Source organism: Astatotilapia calliptera, chromosome 12 (genome assembly GCF_964374335.1).
Source record: "Astatotilapia calliptera chromosome 12, fAstCal68.1, whole genome shotgun sequence".
In the NCBI taxonomy this organism is placed as follows: domain Eukaryota; kingdom Metazoa; phylum Chordata; class Actinopteri; order Cichliformes; family Cichlidae; genus Astatotilapia; species Astatotilapia calliptera.
Genome location: NC_137433.1, coordinates 39424388 through 39452280, shown reverse-complemented (window position 1 = coordinate 39452280; position 27893 = coordinate 39424388). Strand labels below are relative to the sequence as shown.

At 49.1% G+C, this 27893-nt stretch overlaps 1 protein-coding gene across 3 annotated transcripts; it reads right to left on the bottom strand.

Moving 5' to 3' along the window:
• Positions 1-1984: 1984 nt before the first annotated feature.
• ogdha (oxoglutarate dehydrogenase a) lies at positions 1985-27646 on the bottom strand. Of its 3 annotated transcripts, XM_026187763.2 has the most exons (24): positions 27506-27646; positions 24235-24610; positions 19155-19346; positions 17573-17675; positions 15374-15418; positions 9721-9836; positions 9118-9272; positions 8571-8717; positions 8131-8221; positions 7870-8049; positions 7512-7640; positions 7254-7433; positions 6953-7105; positions 6774-6876; positions 6516-6644; positions 6288-6438; positions 5936-6063; positions 5678-5856; positions 5451-5522; positions 5227-5352; positions 4323-4395; positions 3987-4150; positions 3654-3808; positions 1985-3572 (listed from the first exon to the last, which is right to left on the bottom strand). In XM_026187763.2, exons 2-24 carry the CDS (start codon positions 24472-24474, stop codon positions 3452-3454), a joined length of 3132 nt encoding a protein of 1043 aa, XP_026043548.1. In that variant the 5' UTR covers positions 24475-24610; positions 27506-27646; the 3' UTR covers positions 1985-3451. The 3 variants fall into 3 exon arrangements, with proteins under 3 accessions (XP_026043548.1, XP_026043550.1, XP_026043549.1); XM_026187765.2 differs by lacking the exons at positions 15374-15418; positions 17573-17675 and adding an exon at positions 18032-18125; XM_026187764.2 differs by lacking the exon at positions 15374-15418.
• Positions 27647-27893: the final 247 nt, after the last annotated feature.

The window sequence follows — 27893 nt, the reverse complement described above, 5'->3', positions numbered from 1 at the left end:
TAGTTCCAGTTTGTTTGCTGTTTTTGGCCCTTCAGAAACTTCCTGCATGTGAATCAGATCAAATACGAGTAAAAGTCCACTTACCAAACTTTTCTTCCAGAACCTTCCATCTTCACGCAATAAAAATCATATTTCTGGCATAAGAGTGAATTATTTAAAGCCAACAGTCTTTCACTAAACAGTAACAGACTTCATCAAATTTTTGACCATTTTTAGACTCATCCTCTGGTCCTTCCAATGGTATAAAATTAAACTTTCCCCCCCCCCTTTTGTTAAATATCAGTAAAATCAGGTAAAGCATCTGCATTTGACTTCTGGGAATAAAAACACATTCCTGGCTAAAACGCAGCATGTCATTAAGTGTTGAACTGAATTATTAAAAAATGACCAGAGTCCATTCAAAATTTCACCATTTTCAGATGTTTTTCATGATGTACTAATCAAAAAAAATGACAGTGGCTCCAGTGCTTGAAATAGTATAATTGGGAGTTTAGACTGATTAATCTAAACTCTGATTAATCAGTAAATCTGAAAACAACTTTAACCTCCTGTCATGCCTCAGCAGAAGATCAAATGTGATCGAACAGAACCTCAATCCATTTAAAATAATCTGATTTAACACCATACTGTACTCATGATAAAGTTACAGAACTCCCCATGTCTTAGTTTTAGCCCGCCACGGCTCATTTTAAATGTGGTTCAGTCTCACTGACCGAGCAGTGCCAGACGTCATTTATAATCCTGCCTTTGTTAGACAACAACAAACATTTTACATCAAGAGCTTCCAATACAGAATATTTCGCTCAGTTATCCAGAATTTCAAACCGTGCCAGACTTCATTCAAAACTGACCCAATTTAAATTCCTTCTTCTGTCTGAAGTCCATTCACTTGATTTCACTGAATATATGAATAAATATGATTTACAATGATGTCACAGGTTGGTTTGACCCCGCAGGTTACCTGGTGTGAAATGAGCGTGCGCAGACAGCTGATGTCAGCAGTGAGGAAGCACAGGAGGCGGGGCTCCTCAGTACATACAGATTTCTTTATTGAATGAAGCAAAATAATGAGAGAACTTCCCCTTTATGAAAATAAATAAATCATTTTCTTTGTCTCGCAGAACGCCACCAGCGGCCGACCGTTTTGCCGCTCGCCGGATGCCAAACACACTAAAAACACGAGACGCTTGCGATCCATTTTGGCACGGGATGAACGCTCGCCGGAAAGGAGGGGGCGGGGCCAGAAGCGAGGGGTTAAATTAATCATCAGCAGTGCTTTTGGTTGAGTTCGTGTCGCAGACTCATTCCCCAAAGATCCCTTCAAAGTAAAAGACAAAATCTCAGTGTTAAGCGCTGCCTCTAAATACACACGGACACACCTGCCGACGACAGGTAAAAACCACCACCTGCTGTCTGTAGTGATTCTCCCAGCTAGCCCGCCCCCCAGCAGGGGCGCAAATGATGCTAACGAGCATTTTAAAAAGCAAAAAAAAAGATGAACAAAAAACATTTCTGTAACTCATCAGGATTTCTGTGCGAAGAAGAAGTAGAAGACTGGATCCTGATGATGATGAGGACGAGGATGGAGAGTTCTGTCATCACAGCTGGAGAGTGACCGTGTGGACAGTGGGGTCAAAGGTCATTCAGGCTCAACTCCACATGAACCTTTTCTAAAGCAAATCTGCATCATTCCTTCATGTTGCCATACGCAGGTTGCTGTTGCCTGTAAAGTTGCAGAAATAGAAACTTCTGCAGCAACTGTTTGACGAAGGACAGCTATCGAGCCGTGACATTGCCTGGTCACACCAAACATCTCTGCAACAAAATACCCTGAACAACCCCACCAGACTTCATTCAGAATTTACCCAATTTAAGACAAATGGTACTGAGAAGCAATCTGAGCCGCTCGTCAGACTGCACCAGACTTCATTCAAAATTCTGCCAATTTTAGATGTGCTTTCTTGTGTTGTTTGAATTCCCAGTATTCCCTGCTGTTGGACTTTATTAGAATAAATAAATCACACAGCTGTAAACTACCAGTGTTCATTGGCCAAACTGTTCACACACTAAAACAGAACAACAGCACCAGACTCTAATGAAAATTCATCTAATTTAAGACTGCATATTATTATTATTCATGCTGTAGTTCAGTTTATTTTTCTCTCAGGTCCAACTCTGTAACTCAAACTCTGCGTATGAATCTGACGCCTTCCACACTTCAAACTTTAGTTTAAGAGCAGATTTTACTCTTTTAGACGTTCACAAACAAATACGTCAGAGTTAAACCTCTGAAACGCTCTGAACTCTCAGTGTTATGATGCTTCCTTCGTCTTCCTGTTTCAGACCCTCCTGCTTTAAATACGTTTAAAAAGGTTTAAAAAAGTCTGAAACTTTATCCCAGGTGAGAAGAGTACGCTGAAGCTGAGCGGCCTCGGTGGCTGGGTGAAGCTGAGCCTGAAGGCGACCTCAGCCCTGACACTGCCAGCAAAGCGAGGTGGGCTAATTTAATACCAACATGTTAATAACAAGCTCCAGTTTTCCTCTGCGGGTTTTTTTTTAAGCTTGATTTGGTGCTGCCGAAGCAGCCGAGCAGGATGCATCACTGACTCTGAGGAAAAGCTGAAAACAGATTCTTAATGGACTTCTGAACCGGCTGCTTGAGAGCAGATCTGTTTGCTGTGACTTTCACTTTCATTGAACGCATCAGCCTTTCCGTAATGAGCGAACTCACCTGTTGAAAGGTGAAAAAAACCTGCTCTCTGCAGCTAGCTGGACTCCCATTGCTTTTAAATAGGAAGTGCTAACAATGCTAACAGCTACTATCTGAAGACGTGAACAGCACCAGACTTCATTCAAAATATATCTAATTTAAGACCAACGTTGCTGCTTTTTGTTGCCCGTGTTTGTCCAAGAAACTGATAAAGTTTTTAAATCATAACAATATTTATGATTCAGAACAAACACTCAGATTATTTGGCGTAAACCTGCTGTTATGCCAAATGTTGCTATTTTTAGACTTTGATTGGTTTAGTCTCAAATGTTTCAGACCTGATCAGATGATGACTGTGTATATGTGTGAATGCGTTAAAGTGCTAATAGTTGGACGTCAGTTCAGAAGTCCATTGAGAATCTGTCTGATTTTAGCTTCCCTCGGCGTCATGGTGACGTTAATGTGAGGTCTGATGGACAAAGACAGCTCAGAGAGAAAAACGGCAGCTCGTTTCATCTTTGATGATTACGGGAATGTTTCTGTCCGTCACAAACCAGGAGAATAAAGTTTAAATTTGAATCTGAGGCTCCGCCTCCCGCTGTGATGTTCTGGTCGGTGATTTTCTGAATGGACCTCCTGCTGTGCGGTGTGCTCAGCCGTACAGAGGGCTGACTGTGTGTTGTGAGTGTGAATGGAGGCGAGACGGGTGAGGGCTGATTCCAGGTGCTGCAGGTCACGTGATCACTGCTGGTCTCTGAACGCGTCCAGGTGGAAGGCCGTGTCCAGGAAGCGCCGCAGCTCGATCAGGTGAGTGTTTTTGTTTCCTGTGGCGGGAGCGGCTGCCGGGTCTCTGCCAGCATACCTGAAACACAGAGAGGGTGTGGTCAGAGGTTGCACGGTGGTGGACAGATGGTCTGATCATGATGACGGTGATGGTGGTTACCAAACGGGCTTGGCTTTCTGCGTGGTGGTCCTGATGCGAGGCTTCACGTAGTCATAGTAACCCTGGTTCTTGTGCTCCTCCTGACACCAGACCAGGTCGGCGTTGGGGAAGCGCTCCGTCTCCGCCTTCACCTGGTCGAAGGGGAACGGGGAGAGCTGCGGGGAGAGACGGCGTGCCGTTACTGCCTGTTCACCAGCCACTGCCGCCGAGTTCTCTTTCCTGTAATCCCCTAAAGACTGTAACTAAAGCTACTTTAGAGTATGAGTCAGCTGACTCCTTTGACACTGTAAGCCCCTGGCTGCAGCCAATCAGAAGTCTCCGTGTGGCGTGTACCTGCTCAATGCGGCTGATGGCCACCGTGTCCTCCAGGCCTCTGCTCTTCCGCTCTTTGGTCAGCTCGTAGTAAACCTTTCCTGTGCAGAAGATCAGCCGCTTCACGGCCTCTGGACGCTCGGCCGCCACGCCCACCTCCGGGATCAGCCGCTGGAAGTGAGTTCCTGCAGCGAGGAAGAGGAGGTGGAAGAAAAAGGGAAAGCATGGAAGAAGGATAAAGACGAACAAAAGGAAAAGACAAAGAAGAGGAGGATGAATGAGAAGAAAGGAGAGAGGGAGGGTTCAGGCTCGGTTCGTCAGAGCCGTTAGAGCTGCAGGTGTGGGTGGAGGCGTTACCGGGCAGCATCTCGTCGAAGCTCGATCGGGCCTCGGGGTGACGCAGCAGAGACTTGGGAGTGAAGATGATCAGCTGGGGACACAAACAGGAAGTTGATCACATGACATTAGGCTGAACAGCATGTTTTCACAGGGAGTCGTCCACACGTCTACGCCCCCAGACTCCTCTTTAAGGCTAACACTGGTTTTAGTGTGTGTGTGTGTGTGTGTGATGGCTGCACTTACAGCCACACAGTGGTAATACCCACCATGTTAGCGTAGAGGCTTATAACATTGCATTCACATTTCTTTCTTTAAATATAGGAATTAATTTACAGGACAATAAATAACTGGTTTTGGTTTGGAGTTAATTCACGTATCCACATAACACTGCATTCTAAAATAAGTGCGCACATTGTAGTTTACACTGTTATGTATGATTAATCTTTTGTTTTCTGAGTTACCGTAGTTGCAGCTGTTCCAGTCCCTTGATTAAGGAGCCAAGAGGTGGAAAAGGGGCGGAGCAAGCTTTAAAGGAAGACTGCAAATTGGTTCATGCCATAACTCAGGACCATGGGGGGGAATTGGAGTTCATTATGTTTAGTTAGGTTTTGTGTGTTTTAGCCCTTCTCCTGTTTTCTGTGGGCTGATCAGCCTCTATTTAAGTTTCCCTTTGTCTCGTTAAGTGAGGTCAGTTTGTGTTAGTTATCAGTTGTGTTGTCAACTTTGAGTAGAGTTCTGTTACTTTGACCTCTTTTATGGGCCCAAGATTTTGATTCTTTTTGCATGAGTTAACCAATTATGTTTTTTGGGTTAAATTAAAAATCTTTTTTTTGGACTTTAACCTGTGCCTAAGTTTCCTTCACTGCTCGGTCCATCACAGTGTGTGTGTGTGTGTGTGTGTGTGTGTGTGTGTGAGGCTCACGGGCTTCCTGAAGGGCAGCAGGATCTGCCGTCGGAGAACGTGGAAGTAGTTTGCAGGCGTTGAGCAGTTCACCACGATCCAGTTACAGTCGTAGAGCTGACGCACGGCGAGGTCCTCGGTGATGTTCTGAGGGACAGAAACCAGCATCAAAACACACACACACACACACACACACACACACACACACACCGCTCTTACATCACTGCTCTGTGTGTGCGTCTCACCGGCAGGACGTCGGGGTCATCGTTGCACATCTGGAGGAATCTCTCGGGACGAGCTGACGAGTGTTCGGGACCCTGAGGAGAACATTCAGACAGAGCAGCGAGCACGTGTTGATTATCAGAAATAAACGATCACAGATCAGGAACACTGATCAGCTCAGACTTATCGACACTGTGTTGTCTTTGGTTTTCAGTCAGTGAGGAGGAGGAAGGTGCGGCGGCGTCCTCACCATGCCCTCCATGCCGTGCGGCAGCAGCAGCACGATGCCGTTCTGCCTCACCCACTTGGCCTGCCCGGCGCAGATGAACTGGTCGATGATGCACTGCGCCGTGTTCTGGAAGTCTCCAAACTGAGCCTCCCACAGGATCAGAGCGTTCGGGCTCGCCATGGCGAATCCCAGCTCGAAGCCTGCAGACGCAGAAACAACCATCAGGCAAAAACACAGACGTCATCGATGACGCATCATCTGTGGAGAGCGAGGACTGACCGAGCACGCCGTACTCAGACAGCGAGCTGTTGCAGACGGTGTACGGCGCCTGGTCCGGGGACAGGTGGTTCATGGGGATGCAGGTCCTCTTGTCCACGTTCTGGTCGTGGAGGACGTGGTGACGGTGGCTGTGAGGGGACACACAGAGGACACCCGTCAACCACCCGCGCTCTGCGCTAACTTGCTAACGGCGTCAAGACGAGCAGACCGAGACGATTGGGGGCGTTTTCCGATCCGCTCGTCTCCTCCTGACGTCACGCCATCAGTTTATTTTGTGTCGTGGTTTTTCGCTTCTTTAGCTCTCTCTGCTTTGTGTGTCACATGCCGCTGCCAGACACGCCTACAGGTTTACCTGAAGGTCCCGCGCTCCACGTCCTGCCCCGACAGCCTGATGTGGATCCCCTCTTTCAGCAGCGATCCGAAGGCCATGTACTCGCCCAGGGCCCAGTCCACCATCCGGTTCTTCACCATCTCGGCGCGGCCCTTCAGGATTCGGCTCAGACCTGCGGCGAGAAACGACAGCGTCAGCTGAACGTCTTCGTTCCCGTTTGCCGGGTCAGAAAGCGGTGCCGTTCTCGACCTCCGTGGATGGTGAAGTCCTCCACGGGGACGGACGAGGCCGCCTGTCCGATGTGGTTCAGGTTGTCTTCGGTCAGGCCGGTGGAGGGGCAGCTCATCGACTTTGGTTGACCGTCCAGGGTGAAAAAACCTGAAAACAGCGAGTTTAAAGGGTTAACAGTCTGGAGCTGAACGCCAGAGTGAAAACAACGTCCTGAGAGTTGAATCTGTGCGATCAGGAAGCTGACAGTGACTCGACCCCGCCTCCTCGCCCTCTCACCGGGCCACGGGGAGTCCAGCCAGTGCTTGATGTGCAGGATCTTCTCGTCCTTGGAGCGAGCGTACGCCTCCTCACAGATCTTATCGTACTTGGCGATCTCCTCCTGCAAACAGACAAACGTTCAGGAAGTGACATCACGGTGACCTGTAAGCAGGATTCGCCTGGTGGGCGAGTCCTACCTCATACTCCTGCCGGCTCACGGCTCCCTCTGCGATCAGCTTCTCGGCGTATTTCTGCAGGACCGGCTTCTGCTTCTTGATCTGTTTGTACATCAGCGGCTGAGTGAACATCGGCTCGTCCATCTCGTTATGACCCATCCGACGGTAACACACCTGCACACACACACACACACACACACACACACACACACACTGTAAAGACTGTTTCCAGCTGTGTGAACAGGTGGGAGCAGACTCCAGATGTCGGCGATCAGCTTTGAAAGCTTCGTGTCAGAGAGTGTTTGTCTGCGTCTTTACTGACCAGGTCGACCACGACATCTTTGTGGAAGGTGGCTCTCCACTCAGCCGCCACCTTGCAGACGTAGATGACGGCTTCGGGGTCGTCGGCGTTCACGTGGAAGATGGGAGCGTTGACGACACGAGCCACGTCTGTGGGGTACGGCGAGGAGCGGGCCATGCGAGGGTCGGTGGTGAAGCCGATCTGCAGACACGACGACAGAGAGGTGTTTGCACGGCGGGCTGCGTTAGCGGCTCACGGTCTGTTTCTTTGTGGCGTTACCTGGTTGTTGACCACGACGTGCACGGTGCCGTGTGTGGTGTAGGACGGCAGGTCGGACAGGTGGAAGGTCTCATAGACGATGCCCTGACCGGCGAACGCGGCGTCTCCGTGCAGCAGGATGGACATCACCTGCGCAGAGAACACATGAACTTGATGACACTTTCTCAGTCTGTGATTGGTCGAAAGCTCGTCCTGCACAGAAACACCTCCAACAGTTTCCAGGGAAAAAAACGAGCCTGCGCTGTTTACCTGAAGGTCGAGTCTGCTCTGAGCTAGAAAAACTACCTGGACCTGTAACAGTATCTTCACAGTGCAGTATCTCTACTATAAAGTATCCGAGTACTTCCGCCAGACTTACTCTTTTCCCGTCTGTGTCCCCGCAGTAGAACTGGTCAGCTTTGGTCTTTCCCTGAACCACGGGGTCCACGGCCTCCAGGTGAGACGGGTTCGCTACCAGAGACAGCGTGATGTTCCTGTCCGTCACGCGGTTGATGCGGCGATGGTACATCCCCAGGTGGTACTTCACGTCGCCGGAGCCCTGAGAACAACCACGACAGGTTGGATCAGACGGGGAAAGAAAATCGAGAGTAAACGAACAAACAGCAGTAAAAACAGCGACCTCATCAGCTGCTTCCAGTTTGGAGTCGAACTGACAGAAGATCTGCTCCAGCTCTTTCCGGATCACGTTGGCCAGGACGTTGAGACGACCCCTGAAAGACACAGAGGCCATCACGGCGCGCTCGCGGCGTTCGTCTTCACACAGGTGTGAGCTGAGCCTGTATTTATTTACTCTGTCGTCTTTGACTGAAGCAGAAATACATTAAAATTAAAAGCAAACATTTCAACATGTTTGTGCTCCGACTCCTGTCTTCAGTGCGTCACTGTCGGGCTGCTGCTTTTGTAACCTTGAGGAGCGCTGACGCCATCAAACTCGCTGATTGGATGCAGATTTCTCCTGGAAGCTGCTGCCTCCTTTCTGATGACATCACGCAGGTGTCATCGACTGTGGAGCGGCGTGCGTGCGGTCGGGTAACAGAGAACAGCAGCGTGTGGTTTTACCTGTGGGGCATTCCCATGATGACGTTCTCCACGCCGTTCTCAGACGACTTGTCGATGATGGTCTTCAGGGCGGGGATCAGAGACTCGCAGCCCTCCAGGCCGAAGCGCTTCTCTGCAGACCACTTCTTCTGCAGGAACTCCTCAAACCTGAACACAGGCAAACACGCCGGTTATTCCCAACGCAGACTGCAGATTCGCTTATTGCAGCCGCACCGTGTTTCCCAACGACTCCGTGTTGCAGTGGGAGATTTCACAGCAGACATCCCATCGATGGGACCAGCGTGAGGATCAAACTGGTTATGACTGAAACACCAGAGCACTGAGCTTCTGTTTCTCAGAAAGCTGAGGTGACTGAAGTGGCGGGCTTGAGTTTCGCTGCGGGTAAAACCACCACGAGCTGTCAGAAACGGCTCGTGGTGGTTTACGATGCTGACGTACCTCAGGGTTCATCTTTGGGTCTTCTGTGGTTCTGCCCTCCTGCTCCAGCTTATAAAATCAGTGTGTGGATGAATCTGCGTGAGGGACCTGAGTGTGTGGGGGTTCTGACCTGGTGGAGCGGACCATGCGGGCCAGCAGCGTCCGCTTCTCCTCCAGAGTGAACTGCATCACGCCCGGAGTCTCAAACTTCTGCCTGATCCACTGACACTGATCCAGGTCGTTGATGAACATGAACTCCACCCCGATGTGCTGACAGTACGCCATCTGCACCGACACACGCACACAGACGCACACAGACGCACACAGTCATTGTCCTGAATAATTTGCCTGTAAAACATTTCAACTGCTCATTTCCACTTCCTGTGTGCGCGCGTCTGTGTGTGTGCGTGTCTGTGCGTGTGTCTGTGTCTGTGTGTGTCTGTGTGTGTGCGTGTGTGTCTGTGTGTGTGCGTGTGTGTCTGTGTGTGTGTGTGTCTGTGTGTGTGTGTCTGTGCGTGTCTGTGTCTGTGTGTGTGTGTGTCTGTGTGTGTGTGTCTGTGTGTGTGTGTGTCTGTGTGTGCGTGTGTCTGTGCGTGTCTGTGCGTGTCTGTGTGTGTGTCTGTGTGTGTGCGTGTCTGTGTGTGTGTCTGTGTGTGTGTCTGTCTGTGTGTGTGTCTGTGTGTGTGTCTGTCTGTGTGCGTGTCTGTGTGCGTGTCTGTGTGTGTGCGTTCACCTCCAGCCGGCGGATGATCTCCTTCAGCGGCAGCACGCTCTCCGAGCCGCCGATGAAGGTGGTGGTGGGAAGCCGGAACACTTTTTCCAGGTCCGACTCCTCCAGACCGTAGAAGCCTACAAGTCCCATGAAGCACCACGGAGCAAGAGGGGAGGGGGAGGAGCAGGAGAACGAGGAGAAAGAAGGGAGGAGAAGAGGTGAGACAGAAAAACATGCACAAGGAGTTAGTGATGAAGACAAGTTTTAATCAACAGAAAGGGGGAGATTTACACATGCAGGAGGATGAGGAGGAGGAGCAGGGGGAGGAGGGGGGATGAAGAGGAGCAGGGGGAGGAGGGGGGATGAAGAGGAGCAGGGGTAAGAGGGGGGGATGAGGAGGAGCAGGGGGGTGAGGAGGAGCAGGGGGAGGCGGAGAGATGAGGAGGAGCAGGGGAGGAGGGGGAGATGAGGAGGAGCAGGGGATGAGGAGGAGCAGGGGAGGAGGGGGGATGAAGAGGAGCAGGGGAGGAGGGGAGATGAAGAGGAGAAGGGGTAAGAGGGGGGATGAGGAGGAGCAGGGGGGTGAGGAGGAGCAGGGGATGAGGAGGAGCAGGGGGAGGAGAAGGGGAGGAGGTGGCATTAGAGTAGTGGAGGTTTTAATGGTTTTAGGACAGCAGAGGAGGAGGTGTTGTGGGTCCAAAACAAATAAAATAAAAGTCGTTATTGTCGACAGTTTAGACCAATCAGCAGCCTGAAAGCTCGACAGACCGCCTTCATCATCATCATCATCATCGCTGCTGCTCCAGCACCATCACAAGAACAGCAGCTTCAGTCCACTGAGGCGCCGCAGGTTTCTCCACCTGAACCTGCAGGACGTCTGTTTGAATCATAAAGACGTGAATACCGTTTCACACTGCTTCCTAACAAACGCTTGCCGTGTGACGGTCAGACCTGCTGCGGCGTGCAGACGTGAGCGTAGGAAACTATTGGAGCGCGAGCTGACTGAGGCGTGAGTAAAAACACGGCGCTGTACAGGAAAGGGTGCGTTTGATTCATTAGTGCAGCGAGACCCATTCAGAGCTGATCCTGTGGTCACAGCCGGCTGGTCGCGCCGCACGCCACTCGTCAGGTTGATGAACTGTTACTGACCCTCACGTCTGTGGGCGTCGCTTCAACATGCTGTAACTTCCTGCAGGAGCCGAACGCTGCACAGCTGCTATTCTCAAATACACAAGCTCACAGACTCGGGGTCAAACGCCGTCACTGAAGCGGGGAAAACATGGAAGTTAAAAGGGAGTTCTTCCTTCCTACGGTCGCCAAAGTGCTTGCTCATACGGGGTCACATGATTGTATTATTGTAGAGTCTACCTTGCAATATGAAACCTCGGGGCTGAAACCTTCAGGATGTCATCATTGATTAACGTGATCAGATATAATCTGGTGAACACAGTGAGACAGTTTCAAACTCGGACTCCGTGGGGTTTGTGAGGATCTCCGAGCTTCTGTGCTCCGAAACAGAAACACCAGGAGCGTTTCTGATGACCTGCGTGTCGGCGCTGGTCTCCGATACGAAACTCCACGTCAGCACAGCGATAAGCTGAAGAAGCAGTGATGACAGAACGGGATCATTTGACTTTAAACTGATTCTGGGACGTTAGGGGAGGAGGTGTGATGAAGTTGGAGGAGCGTCTCTTTGAGCACTCGTCCTGCCTGCAGTCTCACTTCAGGCTCAGCCAATCAGAGAACCCGCACACATGCAAAGGAGCCACTCAAAAGGCTCAATCTACCTCACATAGCAAAGCAGGATGTCCCCATGGACGCTCGGCTGACAGCTCCTGCAGACCACCACCAGCGCCCCCGCAGACCACCACCAGCGCCCCCACAGATCACCACCAGCGCCCCCTACAGATCACCACCAGCGCCCCCTACAGACCACCACCAGCGCCCCCACAGATCACCACCAGCGCCCCCTACAGACCACCACCAGCGCCCCCACAGATCACCACCAGCGCCCCTACAGACCACCACCAGCGCCCCCACAGACCACCACCAGCGCCCCCTACAGACCACCACCAGCGCCCCCTACAGACCACCACCGGCGCCCCCACAGACCACCACCAGCGCCCCCTACAGACCACCACCGGCGCCCCCACAGACCACCACCGGCGCCCCCTACAGACCACCACCAGCGCCCCCACAGACCACCAGCCTCAGACGAGCGTCTGCCTTCTCCTGAGTCTGTAAGCATTTCTGTCCGTCTGTGCGACCGTTGGTCTGTAGTAACTGTGTGTGTCGTGCCCTCCTGGACTGAACTCCCTTTTCATCCACCCGTTTTCTCTTTCTAAACATTTCAGCCTCATGGGGGCGCTAATCACAGCCTGTCATTGCTTTTGTACTGACAGCAGTTTATTACTTTAAAGCGGGGCCTGTGTGTAGATAGAGTAGATGTAATGCTGCCCCATGTGTGCAGGTCTGAGTGTGTGCTGCCATCCTGACGTCTGATTCAGGGTCTTTCATATTTTGAGGAACAAACCTCAGACAGCTGCTAAACTGACCTCAGTGAAACATCTGGAGCTGCAGCTCAGATGAAACATGCTCAGGATGTTTTTTACAAAGCACCTCTGACGTCTTTGTTCTCGAGTAAAAACAGAGGCTCTGTCCTGAGGTCAGTGCTCAGTCCCTGCCCTCTGTGACAGTAACAGCTGGACTCAGACCAGTGTGACCTGTGGAGCACCAGCGGGCAGTTTACGCACAGCTTCTTGCTGCTCTGTGCAGTTGTCCTGCTGAGACAGTCTGACTGATATATTCTGTTTCAGGTCGGCTTTGAACCTGGTGACAGGGCTGGAACACACAGGCGGAACATTTTCTCCTCCCAGCCTCGATTTGGGCCTCAGTAACATTTTTTTCGTGCTTCTGTCCAAAAACATGAAGCTAAACTTGAGGAAACGGGATCGACGCACTGAGCTGAAACACGCGCGAGGTCACTGACATTACACGACGTGAAGCAGCGTCAGTGCTCAGATATCAGTAGGGCTGCCACGATTAGTCGACTAGTCACGATTAGTCGAATGTCAAAATCGTCGACGACTGATTTAATAGTCGACGCGTCGTTTGAAGCTTTGTAAGATCACAAAAGACGCAGGAATAAGTAGCAGGATTTAAGAGTGTAATAACGGACAAACAGAAGATGGCAGCACTGCATGTACAAGGATGCCAGCTGCCGTTAAACCCCGAAGAAGAAGAAGTAGCTCTGTCCCAGAATTCATAGCGCGGCCCAGCTCAGTTTCCAACAATGGCGGCAGCTAGTTAGTTTTAATATTACTCTTATTATTCTTTCTGGGTCACAAAATAAACGTTGAACATATTTTCAGGTAAGAATGTAGCTGTGTAAACCTCAAATATCTGCTCAGTTTATCAGGACACCGCATATTTTCAAAAGCGCTCCGACGTTTTCGGAGACGTCTGTTACCCACTAGCTCGTTAGCGAGCCGGGGGCTAGGCTAACTAGAGCCGTGAGAACACCGGACTCCCGACAAATCGTTTTCAAACCCACCGCCGTCTTTCGCTACTCAGGTTAAACATGATATATGAGTCACTTAGATAACTTAAAATGTTATTGTTTGGCTTTTTTTTAGTATTTTATTTGTTCCTGAGTAAATCAGTTTGTCTGAGATTAAAGTTATAGTTTTTACACAGCTGAATAAACTCAAGCAGACAGCTGATCATCAGAAGTGTGAGATGCTCCAGAATATACTCCAGTGTCCTGTTATATTTTAGATAGCAAGGAGTTTATTAAACTTCACCGAAACAATCTGCAAATTTCATTAAAATTGAATAAACTATCATCTTGTCTTTATTTTTAGTTAGCACAGACCTGAAACACTTAAAGCTGTAAGCTAATGATAGTTATATAAGAGCAGATGCTGCTGGTGCAATAAGCTGTACTTTTACGTTCAATGGATGATGATCTGATTAGTCGACTATCAAAATAATCGTTTGTGGCAGCCCTAGATGTCAGACGCCCCAAAGACAGATCCAGACGTCACTGCAGTACATTTACAGATTCATAACCAGCTGCGTCTACAAGGACAGTATGGCAGATCTGTTATTGGTAATCTGATGTCACTAAACAGGGCAGCTTTATCTAAGCCCCTCCCCCTGAGCACCATGTCTGTTGTAGAGCATTGCTCACTGCTGACTGGATGAACGCTTTCGACGTGCGACATGTATTTTTCATCTGGACGGGTAACTGATGCAAAGCGCTACAAAGCTAGCTTAAACAAACTACCTGTCAGGCGGGGTTAGGAAAGGTGTGCGCGCACATTTGTGCCGTACTCTGAGCGGCCAGGCGGGCGTATCCCAGTAGATCTGACATCACATGAAAGCTATGGATTAGCCTAGCAGACACCTAGCAGCTACAAAAAGAGGCCACGCCCCTAAAAAAAAAAACCTTTAATGCTAATGTGAGCTGTAACATCATCCCGACCCAATTATCCACAGAGTTTGTGTCTCAGGCTGCTGGACACGTTTAACATTGGGACTGACTCGCTGCTGCCCCTGCTGGATGCTGGAGGAACTACCGCGTTGCTTCTTTCAGGGTTCGCCTTAATTTTCAGCATCGCTGAACATCACTGTAGTCTGTGCAGGAGGTGAGCTTCAGTTACCTGTTAAACTGAACAGTGACATCTGCCAGCAGGGAGGAGCAGCCCAGTAACAACAGCCTGATTTTTATTAATAACCAGTATATAAATATGTTTAATCCACGTGGACACATCTGCATCTGAGGAAAACTTTTTGGGATTTCCTTACCTGGATGATGGAGCATGCATCAAGCCATAGTTCAGAGCACATTCAGAGTCAGGCCCAGACACTAATGAACATAACGGTGAACTGTGGGACAGAGCGGGGGTCAGCACGCTAGCAGCAGCTAACAAAGCTGAGCACAGGGGACCCTGAGAGGAGGCGGAGCCTGTCAAGTCAGACGGGATGAACTTCCTCTCAGTGTTTCCTGTGTGCTGCTCAGGCTACAGGGAGATTTCACCGTGGTTCAGCCCACTGAGACAGAATCCACAGGAGTAAAGAAGCAGCAGAGTCTGAGACATTTTAGGCAGACGATGCTGCCGGCGTGACCGTCTGCACGATTTTTATTTTCCCGTCTCACCTGTTGATGCTCGCTTTCTTTCTAAAAAACAAAACTAACTGATGTCACATTTACTGAAACTACAGCAGCAGGTGAAAGTGATAAACTGAGACATAAAATTACAGTTTATACTCTGCTTCATGAAGACATATCCCTCTAATCATGTGATTATTTATACATTTGTCTGGGTGCACATTACTGCCCAACACAGGCCTGCAGGTACACTCTGGCCAGGTGAGCGTGGGGCTGGTGAGAGGATCTGAGGACTGCAGCTGCACATGTGAACATGCTTCCAGTTTGGTTAAACCGCTGCAAGGTCACAAACGTGCTTCAACTCCTGCACAAAGACAGAATCAGATGCTGAACCAGATGAAATCTCTCCGCGGCGCTGCGGCGCCCTCTGCAGGAGCTCAGGAGCCCGCCGTCTGCTGCGTTGATGCTTTCAGCTCCTGCAGATGTTTCCTTCAAACTACTGCACTGACAAACTCCACTACAGATCAACTACTGACTTCACAGCAGTGCTGGTTCTCGTACCTCCGACCGTGAGAATGTGCAGCCTCTCCTTGAACACAGCCACGTCTGGACGGGTCACCAGCAGGGGGCAGCAAAGGGAAGAGACACCCGGACACCATTAATGACCTGCAACCCCCTTTACACACCACCAGCACCAACACCACCACACCGGCCTACAGCCTCATCAGCGCAGCAGCCGCCCCACATCTCGCGTCTCCACCACCGTCTGACCCCGCGATCAAAGAAGAAGAAGGAGCAGTGGAGAAGGAGAGACACATTTAGCGCCATGCTAAGGTTAAACAGCGTCGCCACAGCCGTCCCACACCGAGGCCATTCAGGTCACCTTCAGATGGACTACTTCCTGGGAGCGCTAATACAACAAACTGAACATGGCACACAGAGCAGCTCGAGAGGGGCGTGTCCTGATGTGTAACAGTGGGTGGAGTCACAGCTTCAGGGGTTTATTTAGCCGCAGACAGTGAGGCGAAGCCACAAACCTTTGATCTTTGACTTCCTGTTTCTGACGACACAGATTGAAGCCGAAGCTGAACGTTAATGAGCCGTTAGCAACATTCAGACTGCGAACAAACAGGAAGTACTGCTTTATTCTCGTCTTCCTCTGTGGTGGTTTAAAAGCACCTGGAACCAGGACTGCTGTTATTTAATAAATGTCCTGAGAGGAAGACGAGGAAGAGCTCTGAGACGGAGCGTCTTAGACTCACGGTCACCTTGGCGGGGTTTCAGGTCCAAACTTGCAGGAAAAGATCTGAGCAGGATTAGCAGTGGAGGAGCGCTCTGGCTAACGTGGTGCACAGCCCAGCGTCACGCAGCAGAAGCTCAACTACAGCAGCAGCCCGCCGCTGCCCAGAGACTCCGACGCCGCCTTTTTCATCTTCAGAAAGATTCTGTGATCTTTGGCAGGTCTCGTGTTCACACTGGGCTCCGTGAACGCGTGCGTGGATGAAACGCTCGGACAGCTCGCGGGTCGCTCGGTTTGAATCAGAAGCTTTAATAAACGAGTGTCATCATCCACGCCGTTTCTACACGGCCCGCTGTGGTGAGTCTAAACGAAGCAAGCGCGAGCAGACCGCTGATTGTTCTGGTCGCCAACAGATCGCTGCGGCCCAAACAGGAAACCGAGAATGCTGCCCTTCAAAGTAAAAGCTGCGCCACAGTTCCAGATATCCTACGACTCCACGTGGAGTCAACGATGGGCGACTCGCGTCCAACAGAAACAGACTCAGGCGGCTGAGAACCATTAAAGGCTTCATCCTGCTGCATCACTAATACCGATCGTGTTTTCCAGCGGAGAGGAGCTCCGAGTCTGAGCGTGAGGTCTGAGGCAGTGAAGCCGGTTACCGCCAGGCCTCCTGGAGCCACACCGAATCAGGACGTTTTCTACAGAGGCCCTGAGAAAGCTTTCGGTCCTCGGCGGGGACGTAATCACCTTCAGGAAAAAGGACGTTCCCCTTTCATTAAAAACACCTTCAGTCAGGCTTTTTAGATCTCAGAGAATCATCCAGATTTTAAACTCGGGATTAGGATTGTGTCAATGTTTTCAGTGTTTCCCACAAACTGAAGAAAACCATCCACACTTCAACAGAGCGTGGAGGAGAGACTGCGACTACACACCACCACCGAGAGTTTACACAGACGCAGGACTGAACCTCTGATCTGGTAAATGCTGTTTATTACAGAGTAACAGCGCTGCAGCCTCACTGTGAACCACATGATCAGAACCCGTGTCACAGTTTGAGGGTTACAGCCTTAAGCTCTTCGTTTTAATTAAAATATCATATTTAAACTAAAATAACAAAAAAATAACATTTAGTTTGTTTGTTAAATGAACTTAAATGATCACAAGTGTCACAAACATGTGATGATCCAGACTGTGATGAATAAACTGGCACTAACGTTCACGTCAGCACAGCCGTGCGGTCTCTCCTCACGTCTCCATGCGGGAAACACTGAAATGATTTGAGGTTAATTCTCGGACCTTCATCACAGAACGAAGGTCTTCAGATGTTAAATGAGGAAGAACGATTCAGTTTAGACAAAGAATAAAATCCTGAAACAGAGCTCGATTTAAAAACAGAACGTTATCGTACAGCAGAAGAAACTCTTCTGCTGTACGATAACGTTTCAGAGACTCCTCCAGCCAACGAGGAGGAGCGCTGAACACACGAAGAGGGGGTCGATTTCTGAGGGTCAGCTCCTCACCCAGCTTGTCGGAGGACGTGATAATGTCAGTGGGGACACACGAATCCAGATCGGCGTCCATGATGCCGAGGGGGTCCAACTGGGCCACGTGGTGCCCTCGGATCTACAGGAAGTGACAACAGCACAGAGCCCACCCAGGGCAGGAAGGGGGGGGTGAGAACAGGGTGAGATGAAGGAGGAGGAGGAGGAGATGCAACCAAATAACAGACAGAGGATGAAGAGCGGAGCAGATGAGAAGCAGGATGGAGGGAAGAAATCAGAAACGGGAGAAATGGTGAAAAGTTAGGAAAAGCAGGAAGTGTTAGAGAGGAGGAGGAGGAGAGAGGGGGGAGGGCGGGTGGGAGGGAGGAGGAGAGAGGGGGGAGGGCGGGTGGGAGGGAGGAGGAGAGAGGGCGGGTGGGAGGGAAAAGCAAAGTTAACATCACGGTCTGTTTGGTGGTTTAGTTGTGGCGCTCTCACCAACATCCTGGAAGCCGGCATTCACCGGAGCGTCATCAAAATTCACACAGCTGATTCCCAGTGGATCCAGGTGGGCATTGTGATGACCCATCACCTGAACACACACACACACCACAACAGGAAGCTCAGGCCCTCACAGCATCCTGCCATGTGATTGTATTTGTCTCTAACCATCAGGAACCTTCACGTTAACTTTTATCAAGTGGAAAAGTGTTAGCGTTCGTCCTCCAGCTTCAGTGTTTATGCTAACCTAGCTGTTTTGCTAGCGGTCACGTAGCACATCATTATATAGCAGCTAGCCCAACTTCAGCAACCCTACAAACGTCACTGCTGTTTAGTTTAAAGTCTTCATCTATGTTGGAAGTGATAGCAGAGCTGTACGTTTGAATTCTTTCAGAAATCTCTCAGTCAGAACATGCTATATCATGCTTAGGTGGAAGCCAGCGAACTAACTTCCTGCTAACTTCCTGCTAACTTCCTGCTAACTTCTAACTCTGTTAAATGTAATAATCCTTTTCATGGATGCCTGGATGTTAAACTTCATAGTTACACCTGGTAAAGCAGCAACGCTGATCGTTTTATAAAAGATGAAAGAATTTAGACAGTTTTAACTCTCAGTGTTCGTTTGACTTTGGGACCTGAAGCCAAGTCGCACTAAAACATTTTTGACCGATGTTTGAGCGCCGTGTACCACATAAAATCAGTTCGAGGTCAGTAAGCACAACCAGAATTCATACGTAAGGCTCACTGTTGATTTTTGAGAAAATTAAAGGATTTTAAGTGCGCCTTAAAATCCTTTAAGCACATGTTTCAAATTACACTGTGATATGGATTTTAGGCCATATCGCCCAGCCCTACTGTGGATGTTGTCGACACTCGGCTCTGATGGATGCTGATCATCAATTATTGATCAGGCTGAGTTTGTGTGACCTGTGAAGACCTAAACTCACCACACCAACGTCTCCATCAACAAACAGCAGCCATCAATAAGCAAGTGAACAAACAGGAAAACATTTTACAGCACAGGCTTCACTCTATCAGTAGCCAAAGGTCAGAGGTCACTGACAAACACAGGCTTTTCAATAATCTTATGGATGCATTGATCGTGTTTGTGTGTGTGTACCTGGTAGGCCCTGATGAGCGACTGCACAGCCAGGTGATCCTCCACCAGCTTCTCCACGTTGGGCTGAGCTCCGACCAGAGAGGAGAGCTGGGGGGCGACGAGGCTGGACGCTGCAGACAGCCCCAGAGGAGACTGGTAGGCGGCGCCGGGAGGAGCGCCAGCGTTGGCGTTCCGGAAAAACACATCCCACGACTGCAGGAGAGGAAGAAGAGAAAGATGTTGATGATGCCATGAACAAGGCTCAGAGATCCTGATCTTACTGCACTCAGCGCCTGCTGTTGCTGTGTGTGCTCTATAAGTAAGAGAACTTCCTGTGGTGGGTGGAGTCAGAACAGCTAACCGACAGATAACCAGTGCTGAGTCAAACATGGACGCAGCATTATTTATGGCGTTTGACGGTTGACCTCAGAGATGCTCAAAGCTTCGATGAAGGAAGAGGGAATCTGAGGGCACGCCGTTTCACCATCAGGAGGTCAGAGGGCCCTAATGAGCTCTGCTCTACATCACGCCGTTTCCGTGGTGACCAAACACACACACCAGACTCCTCCACAGCGTGAGACTGACGAAGTCACACAGGAAGCTTTAAAGCCATCACAGCGGGTTACGCCTGCTGAGTCACAAGGTGGAGCGCGTCCAGATCCCGGCTGACTTTTACACACTTCAGCTGTTCTGCGTCAGCGAGCACCCGCCCCACAGTACACTTTACTTCCTGTGTCCAGCTAGCAGGCTAAGCTAATAAGAGCAAGGTCACGGTGTCAGGTCGTTACATAACAGATGTGACATGTCACACACACACACACACACTCTGTACCAAGAGGAGTGTGTGTGTGCACCTGTTTAGATATCTTTGTGGGGACCAACAGTCACTTGTGGGGACAAAGCGTCCGTCCCCAGTTTGAGGCTCAAAATGTGGTTTCAGTGTCAGCGTTACAGTTCGGCTGAGGGTTAGAAACTGGGAAGAGATGTTGTCAATTAGATGTACTCACTTTCAAAATGAGAATACGTGTGTGTGGGGGGGAGGGTTGTCCTCTTCTTGAGAGTAAAAACGGTGTGGGTGGAGCTCTGATCAAACGCTGCGCCTCTGACAGATGATTCTCTCGTTGTTTAGGTTAACGCCTTCAAAGTACTTCCTGTTTTTAAATCGGCCTTCGTTAATCGGACTCGTTTAAAGTCATTAAAGAACTGATCGAAGCCAGAGGGCCTCTCAGTCTCACTGCCGGCCCTGAAGTAGGCCTGTCACGTGACTCGAGCTTCTGGGGGCTATTATTAGCTGGCTGTCCTTTAGCGCCCGGTCAGAGAGCTCACCAAAACAAACGCCGTCACAGCCATGTCACCTTCACGACCCCAGAGCGTGTTTGAAGATAAATAACGGAAAAATGAAACAGACTCATTTACAGCTTTTTAAAGAAGACAGAATCGAGAGCTGTGAGCTCCACACGCAGCACCGGTCCCCGACACAGATGCCGTGATGCTGCTGTCTGCATCACATGCGTGGTTTTAGATTTTAGGTCTCACGTTAGACATTCGAATCATAAACAGGGACCTAATTTAACCTGAACTCTTCCATGGCATGCATTTTAATCTCTCTTTGATATTTGGGCTGGTTAGGACCTGATGAATGTAAAAACAAAGAATTACCAGATTTTTCTTTTACCTAATTTTTGTTTATGAGAAAAATGAGAGCAACATACGAGGATATTTATTTAAAATTTCAATAGAACAGTTGCAGCATAACGTCCTCGTAAGTGGATATCAGGCCCTTACAGAGCAAGATTTAGTATTTTGGTCTAAATAATAATGGACGTCAGGTTGATTGTTTCCATAACTCTCGTCTGTGCTTCCTGTAGTCAAAATGATTTTCCGGTCCTAAATAAGTTTCCAAAGTTTAAGATGATTCACGCTCTGGATGCGACTCTCTTTGACGGTCACAGCTGACGATAACCTGCTCTGTACAGGACAGACTCATCTGTGTGTCTTTAATACTAGTAATCCGGAACAAACAGAACCAGAATACAAATGTTACCGAGCACCGATTTGGTAGTGCGGTGTTTAAGTGATTACATGTTTAATTATTATTGATACGGTCCCGCCCACAGGTCACCTCCTAACATTAGGTAAACTCTAATATTAATGTGAGCAGACCAAATAAAGCAGAGACTGTGTGTCTGCTCCTGTATTTGTATAGTGCTTTACACTACATCAGCCACACACACAGGTGATGGCAGCTACGTTGTAGCCACAGCTGCCCTGGGGCGCACTGACAGAGGCGAGGTTTGCATCACATTTCACTCGTTAGCTAACTAAACTGTGATGTTAGCTTAGCAAGCGTCATGACAGGTTAGCTAACGTACGTGAACGTGACTCTCCCACTCAGAGGTGACATCACAGGAGCTTTACATGCAGATTTATCTTCAGTTTCCTGTGAAATTCTTTCACTTTTAAATCTGACTCCGTTTTCTTCCATCCAGCTGCTTTGCCGTTCGCGCTACGCTCCTCTTAGCATCGAGTCTTGGCATGTGACACGGGTGACACTGCCCCCACAGGCTCCTGTAGTCTACAGTCCACGCCACTGATTATCCCGATGAACCACTGCTGTTACATAACGCTGATGGTATACTGTACTTATTTGTTTTTGCTGCTAAAATGAATGAAACGCACCGTCTCCATGAGTCTCCACAGAGCTTATTTCAGACTTTCTAAGCACTAACGGACCCTTTAAACCAGGGTGGGCAACTCCAGGCCTCGAGTGCCGGTGTCCTGGAGGTTTCAGATGTGTCCATGATCCATCACAGCTGATTTAAAGGGCTAAATAACTCCTCAGCATTTCTTGAAGTTCTCCAGAGGCCTGGTAATGAACTAATCATGTGATTCAGGTGTGTTAACCCAGGGTGGGATCTAAAACCTGCAGGACACCGGCCCTCGAGGCCTGGAGTTGCCTACCCCTGCTTTAAACCCTTTAAAGTGCCGTCCTGACACAGCTGCTACTCTTGAACAGGATGTTGTCACATGACTGGTCACATGTGCTCAGAGCACACTGAACATGTCAGTGTGGCTGTAATGTGTTTCAGAATGTGGACAGGAGGAAACGCCTGCAAACACATTTTAATGCTCGTCCTTCGTCCCAGATATCAACAACAACATGTTCCACATGTTCCTGTTGTGCAGTAAAACCTGTATGATTCTCCACATATTATTATTCTGAGTTTGCCTCATTTCAGTAACACACTACAGCACATTACAGTGTCCAACAACAAAGAGCTTCAGAAACCTGGAGAGTTGTTGCTCAAGAGCACTTTAAAGAACGTCTGCCTCCTTGGAAACAAAATACAAAGAAATGAGTGGCTCAAGACTTTTGCACACACACACACACGCATCATATCATTACAAACAGATGCACACCACTGTTTCCCACAGCAGCTTTTTGTGCACACGACACTCATCTGAGCTTTTTTTTGTTTAATCTGACTCATCGAAGCCTCAAGAGTTTCCCCACTAAACACTTGCTTCACTCTTATTTTGAAAGAGTTCTGTTACTGCTAACCAGCGGGCCCCACACTTCCTGTATCATGTTCCTCGTGTCCTTGATATCTTGCAGCAGCTTTTCGTCAGAGGTGGACGGGTCCCCGAGCAGAACCAGGACCAGCTGCACAACAACATGGAGGAGATGTTTCACTGCAGGCCGAACCAGCCAATCAGAAGCACATATGTAATTTAACACAGCGGTGGCACACGACGTGAACACGTGAATCACCAACGCTGTGGTTCATGTTTCTTGGAGGACATTCATGGAGACCTCCCAGCAGTGAACGCCAGCGCCGTGCGTCACAACACAACGAGCCATGTTTGTCACTAACAAGGAAGCACGGCGTGTTCTTTAAAGGTTCCACCCAGCTGGAGCGTCACACTCACTAATCCCGCCCTTCTCTTCAGTTTTCAGCCAATCACATTTTAATCTTCTGCTCATTTCTCACATTTTATCGTGTTTATCATCGAACCCTCAGGAAATGAAGTACGGGGAGAAAATAAAGAAATGTGCCACTGCTGGTTTGGCCAACGTTTCCCGAGCGTTCAGTAGTTTAGCGACATAATGCGAATAGCGGCGAGCTAACGATGCAGTTTTTCCTGTCAAGCCTGCCCTACACATTCACTTCCACTTGTTTCTACTCGTGCCATGCTGACATCAGCTCGTCACAGATCTCCTTATACGGTGATCTTTGACAAAAACCGTACAACCCGCTAAGAGTGGTTGTTGCCCTTCTCCGTACTTCCAGAATCCAGCCAATCAGAAGAAAGCATGCTTGTAGAGAAGATTCACCTGTGATGGTAGTTTTAAATAATGGAACATTTCTAAAAATGCTTCATGCAAATTCTTTAAATGCTTTGTTTACTGCACGGCTCAGTAAACACGAGCATTTCCTCCACGTTAGCCACTAAAAACAGAGCTGCTTGTTTTACACGGAGACAAATGTGCAGTGAAAGTATCAGCTCAGTCGGTTTCAGTCAGGGCGACGGCAGACTGACACTTTCTTTATTTCAGAACATTATTTTTTACATTTCAAGTGAAATAAAACATCATATTAATATTTAAAAATATAAAACTGTACGTGAGCGCCTAAAACTGTCTGACCCGGGGCAGCTAGAGGGCCCTGAACTTTTATCTTCATCATTTTGAAAGACGTGGGCCTCACAATGGTTTCACCCGAAACCTCTGCTGATAGTGGCCCACACCCTTTTCCACACCTCGGCTCATGGGATGGGGCGCATGCTCAACAGTGGGTCAACGACCCTCTTAAAGGACACTCCCACTAGGGTTTAAATTTGTGGGACACTTTCTGTGTGTGGAATCTATCAATACTGTGGAAACGGTGCAGGTGCTTTGGGTGTGCAGCTGTTTTTATGTGTTCAAAATCACCAAACCTTTAACTTCTGATTGTCTGGGTTCTGGGTTTATGTCCCATTACACTGAAATGCTGCTGAAGTCCTTTGGAGGGTTTGTCCTGCATCGATGCTGCCAGCAGTAAAATCAAACCAACCTCTGCACCGACCACTCCACACCTGCAGGGGCTCCACTGCTCCTTACCTTATGAACACTCTTGGGATTTTCCAACCAGGCGTAGTACATCTCCTCCACATAGTTGGAGCTCGTCCCATTCAGGAACGGCTCCGAGGCCACCGGTGCTGTGTAACACCTGATTGGCTGAAACGTCCTTTTGCCACCCGTGGAGGTGACTGTGATTGGCCGCTGTTGGCCGACAGTCTGAGCCGCCTGCGAGGCGGTGAGCGGACGCAACCGCGCCGCACAAGTCCTTAAACGATGCATGAGCAGTCCTTAAAGTATCACACACGGCGGTGACTTTCGGTCCGACAGTCCGGACGTCCTCGACCTCACAACGACGCAGAAGAAAAAAGCAGGTCAGTGCCACAACAGGAAGCAGTCAGACGTCCACGTCAGTCCACTGAGAGAAGAAGAGAGAGAATTAGCCCCCGTTCTCCAGACCACAGTCACCTTTATTCAAATGAGATGTGAGAGAAAGCTGTGCTTTAGGATTTAACGATGGCGGTTTCTGTCTGACGAGCTTCTAATAACACTGCGAGCGCCGACTCGAGCTGCTGTTTGCAGAGGAACACGATGTCAGAGTCAGGGCTGATCTGCGGCGCCTGACAAACGGCGTCCTCAGAAATGCGGCACAGTGGATTTAAAGATGCTAACGTTCAGATTTACAGACAGCAGTTGTCAGACTCGCACTTACTTCACCTCCTTATGAACAGAGGCTTCAAGTCTGACTGCTGGAGCTCTGACAGCCTGACAGACACGTTAAAAGTGCGCGCTTAAAGATCTCTTTACATCCGGCGGAACGGTCACATGACCTAATGGTGGTTTTGCACTCAGTAATCAGTGGCGCCCGGCTGAATCGGCCCCGAGAAGCCGGCTCAGGGCCAGGTCACAGATCACTGACCAATCACAGACATGAACTTCAGTCCAAAACATGTGAGCAACATTTCCTGACATCAGAGGCCGGCGCCGCGCTCCAGGAACGACCTGTAAGATCGGTGCATCGCACGCTTTTACTTTCTGTGCAGGTCGCTGCCAGCAGTCACATGACTGCACTTGCAGAAGGAAAACAAAAACACCTTGTTCCCCTGCAATAAAGTTTATTCAAAACAGACCTGCTGTTTTCACACACAAGACGTGCCATCTCACCCTTCTCCAGGTAAACACTGTGAAACTACGAGAACACCGAGGTCTCTGCCTCTGATTTTTGTTCCTTTAAAGGTCTAAAGTTCCTGATTTGAGGAAATTCTGTGAAGCACAGCAGAACAACACACTGCAGAAATAACGACTACAGTTTGATTATTGATAAAAACGGCACAGCCTCCTCACACCATGTCTGACTTTTAGCTGCTGTTTTAAATTTCACCAACCAGCAGAGAGCCTGCATGAGGGTCAACGTATCCAGGATATCTTTCCATATCTGGCTTCACTCGCTAACTATCAATCACACTGGGGCGGGGTCACATGACAGGTTTATCAGTGTTCACATGAAAGAGACACAGTTTGGAGCCTCTGACCAATCAGAAACATGCACATGCGTGTGAGAGAGTAAAGGCCTAAAAACTCTGCATGAATGTGTGAGCTTTGCTCAGTCAGACTGGAAAACAGCTGCTGGATTAATAAAGTTTATCCAAAGCAGGAAGGAAACCAGTAAAATTGTGACTGAACAGACGCCTGTGATTAAAACCCTCTCGCCACTCTTGTGGTAATTAAAAATCTTTAGTTTTGGCATTAAATGCTCTGAGAGGACAAAGAGTCTGTTTACATGTTGATGAGGTCAGGACGCAGCAGCAGAGCTCCTCCTGAGTTTCTTCCATCAGATAAAGAGAACACCTTCAGACCCTCTGACTGTCTACACAGAGGATCTTCCAGTAAGGGTGACGCTCTTTTCCAGAAATCTGATTGGTCAGTAGGCTGTGTTGGTGACTGCTGAGCTCATATCTCAAACAATACCCGCCCCAGAGCAAAGTACCTCGCCTCGTATAGGTACTCCACCACAAAACAGGCCTGAGAGGTCCTGCAAGGTCAGCAGGGTTTGTCCTGCTCAAAACGGAGCAGAGTGTGAATGTGAGCTCAACACAGTGAGCAGAGTCTGCACTTCCTGTTTCTATGACCTTGTGAAAAACAATATATGTTTTCTGCCTGAGATAATTAAACCAAACTAGTTAAAGTATATTTATTACAATCCTGGGAGCTTTTCTTCTTCGCAAGTTGAACATCTCAATTCTTTGGTCATGTGACTCCCAGCAGTTTTCTGGATTGATGGGAATCTTTTAAACTGGTGTTGCCTTTTATTTCAACTTGCAAAACAGTGAGCTGTAACTCACGCAGGTCATATTGTTCCTGCCGTTTTCTATAACAGCTGCACAGATGCTGGAAACCCGCATGTATCCCGCAGACTGCTGATCAGAGATCAGTGTCACACTGGGTGTCTTTATACTTCTGACCGGTGCTGACGCTGCGAACAGGGTCAAGTCTGAAGTCTTCTGCAGATCTTCACAGAACTCAAGGAGTTAAAGTTCTCCAAGGCCTTCTCAGAACCCAGTCACAGAACCGGAACCGTGTCCTTCTGGGAGGCGGGGTCACCTCCCAGCCCCCCACGGGCCTGCTCTCGCCCCCCACCGGGACTTTCTGCTTTGTTTTGACCTTGTTGGGGCTCCACTCCCAGCCTGCTCTCCTTCCCCTTAACCCTGCCTGGACCCGCCCACTACCTGCCTACCGCGCCTCCTGACTGGCTGCCTCTGAGAAATCCAGACTTCTCTATTGGCCACCCGGACATTCGATCACTTTGTCCTTTCACGAGTCATGAGTTCCCGAAAATGCCTGGCCGTGTTCCCCAGACATCGTAAAATCATCTGTTTTGAATGCATAATGGCTAAAACCCGCTGTGTGTGACGCCACACGGAGCGGCTCTCACGGCGCAAACTCTTAGCTGCACGCTTAGCTTCAGCGCTAACGCGGCGCGTTATATAATTAGCTGATTAGCTTCACAAAACGCCCCTGCTTTAGATTAACAGCTATTAGCAGTTTCATTCTGAATAAGTTTCTGTGTTTGCATTCAGTGGAGGCGTTTGCTCCGCTTATGGAGTCTTTAAACGGACGGCCTCGCTCCAAATGTTACTTTAAAAGGCCGTAGCGGCTAGCACGCGGCTAGCAGGCTAACAAGGCATCTTCGCATTCGTCCAGACGGTTTTCATTTTCCACGAATCAAAACCGGAACCCGCCCCCGAGTGAGCCCGCAGGTCGGACCGTGTCCTCGCTCACGGCCCAGCGTCCCCCCTAAATGCCCGGTACTGACCTCCAAGCACAGTGCTGGGCTCCCTCTCGGCCGGTATCCCGGATGCCCTTCGCTTCTCCCGGTAAAATGATGACAGCTCGATGTGTTGAGCACAGGAGCAGAGCTCGCGCTGACGTCACCACGTACAATGAAAGGGGCGTGGTCCCGCTGTAGAAAAACTACAAACGGAACTAAACAAATACACTAACAAGGAATCTTTTTTATACTTATTTAAATGTTTGTTGTGGAAAAAGTCATTCAACAGTATTTTAATTTTTTTTTTAAATATTTCAGTAAAAATAACAACTTAAGTCTAAAATAACAGTTTAAAAAATAGAAAAAAAGTACGGCTTGATTTTATTTTAATGCCCCAACTCCACAAAACTATTTAAAAATACAGTTATTGTAT

What these genes read in the sequence shown, in the direction of transcription:
- ogdha (XM_026187763.2), bottom strand. Translation starts at nt 24,474, where the DNA reads ATGCATCGTTTAAGGACTTGTGCGGCGCGGTTGCGTCCGCTCACCGCC. An exon ending in GTGGAGCGCGGGACCTTCAG is followed by an intron (nt 6,064 to 6,287) that starts GTAAACCTGTAG and finishes GTCCCCTCACAG; the next exon opens with CCACCGTCACCACGTCCTCC. An exon ending in CAGAAAGCCAAGCCCGTTTG is followed by an intron (nt 3,573 to 3,653) that starts GTAACCACCATC and finishes TCTGTGTTTCAG; the next exon opens with GTATGCTGGCAGAGACCCGG.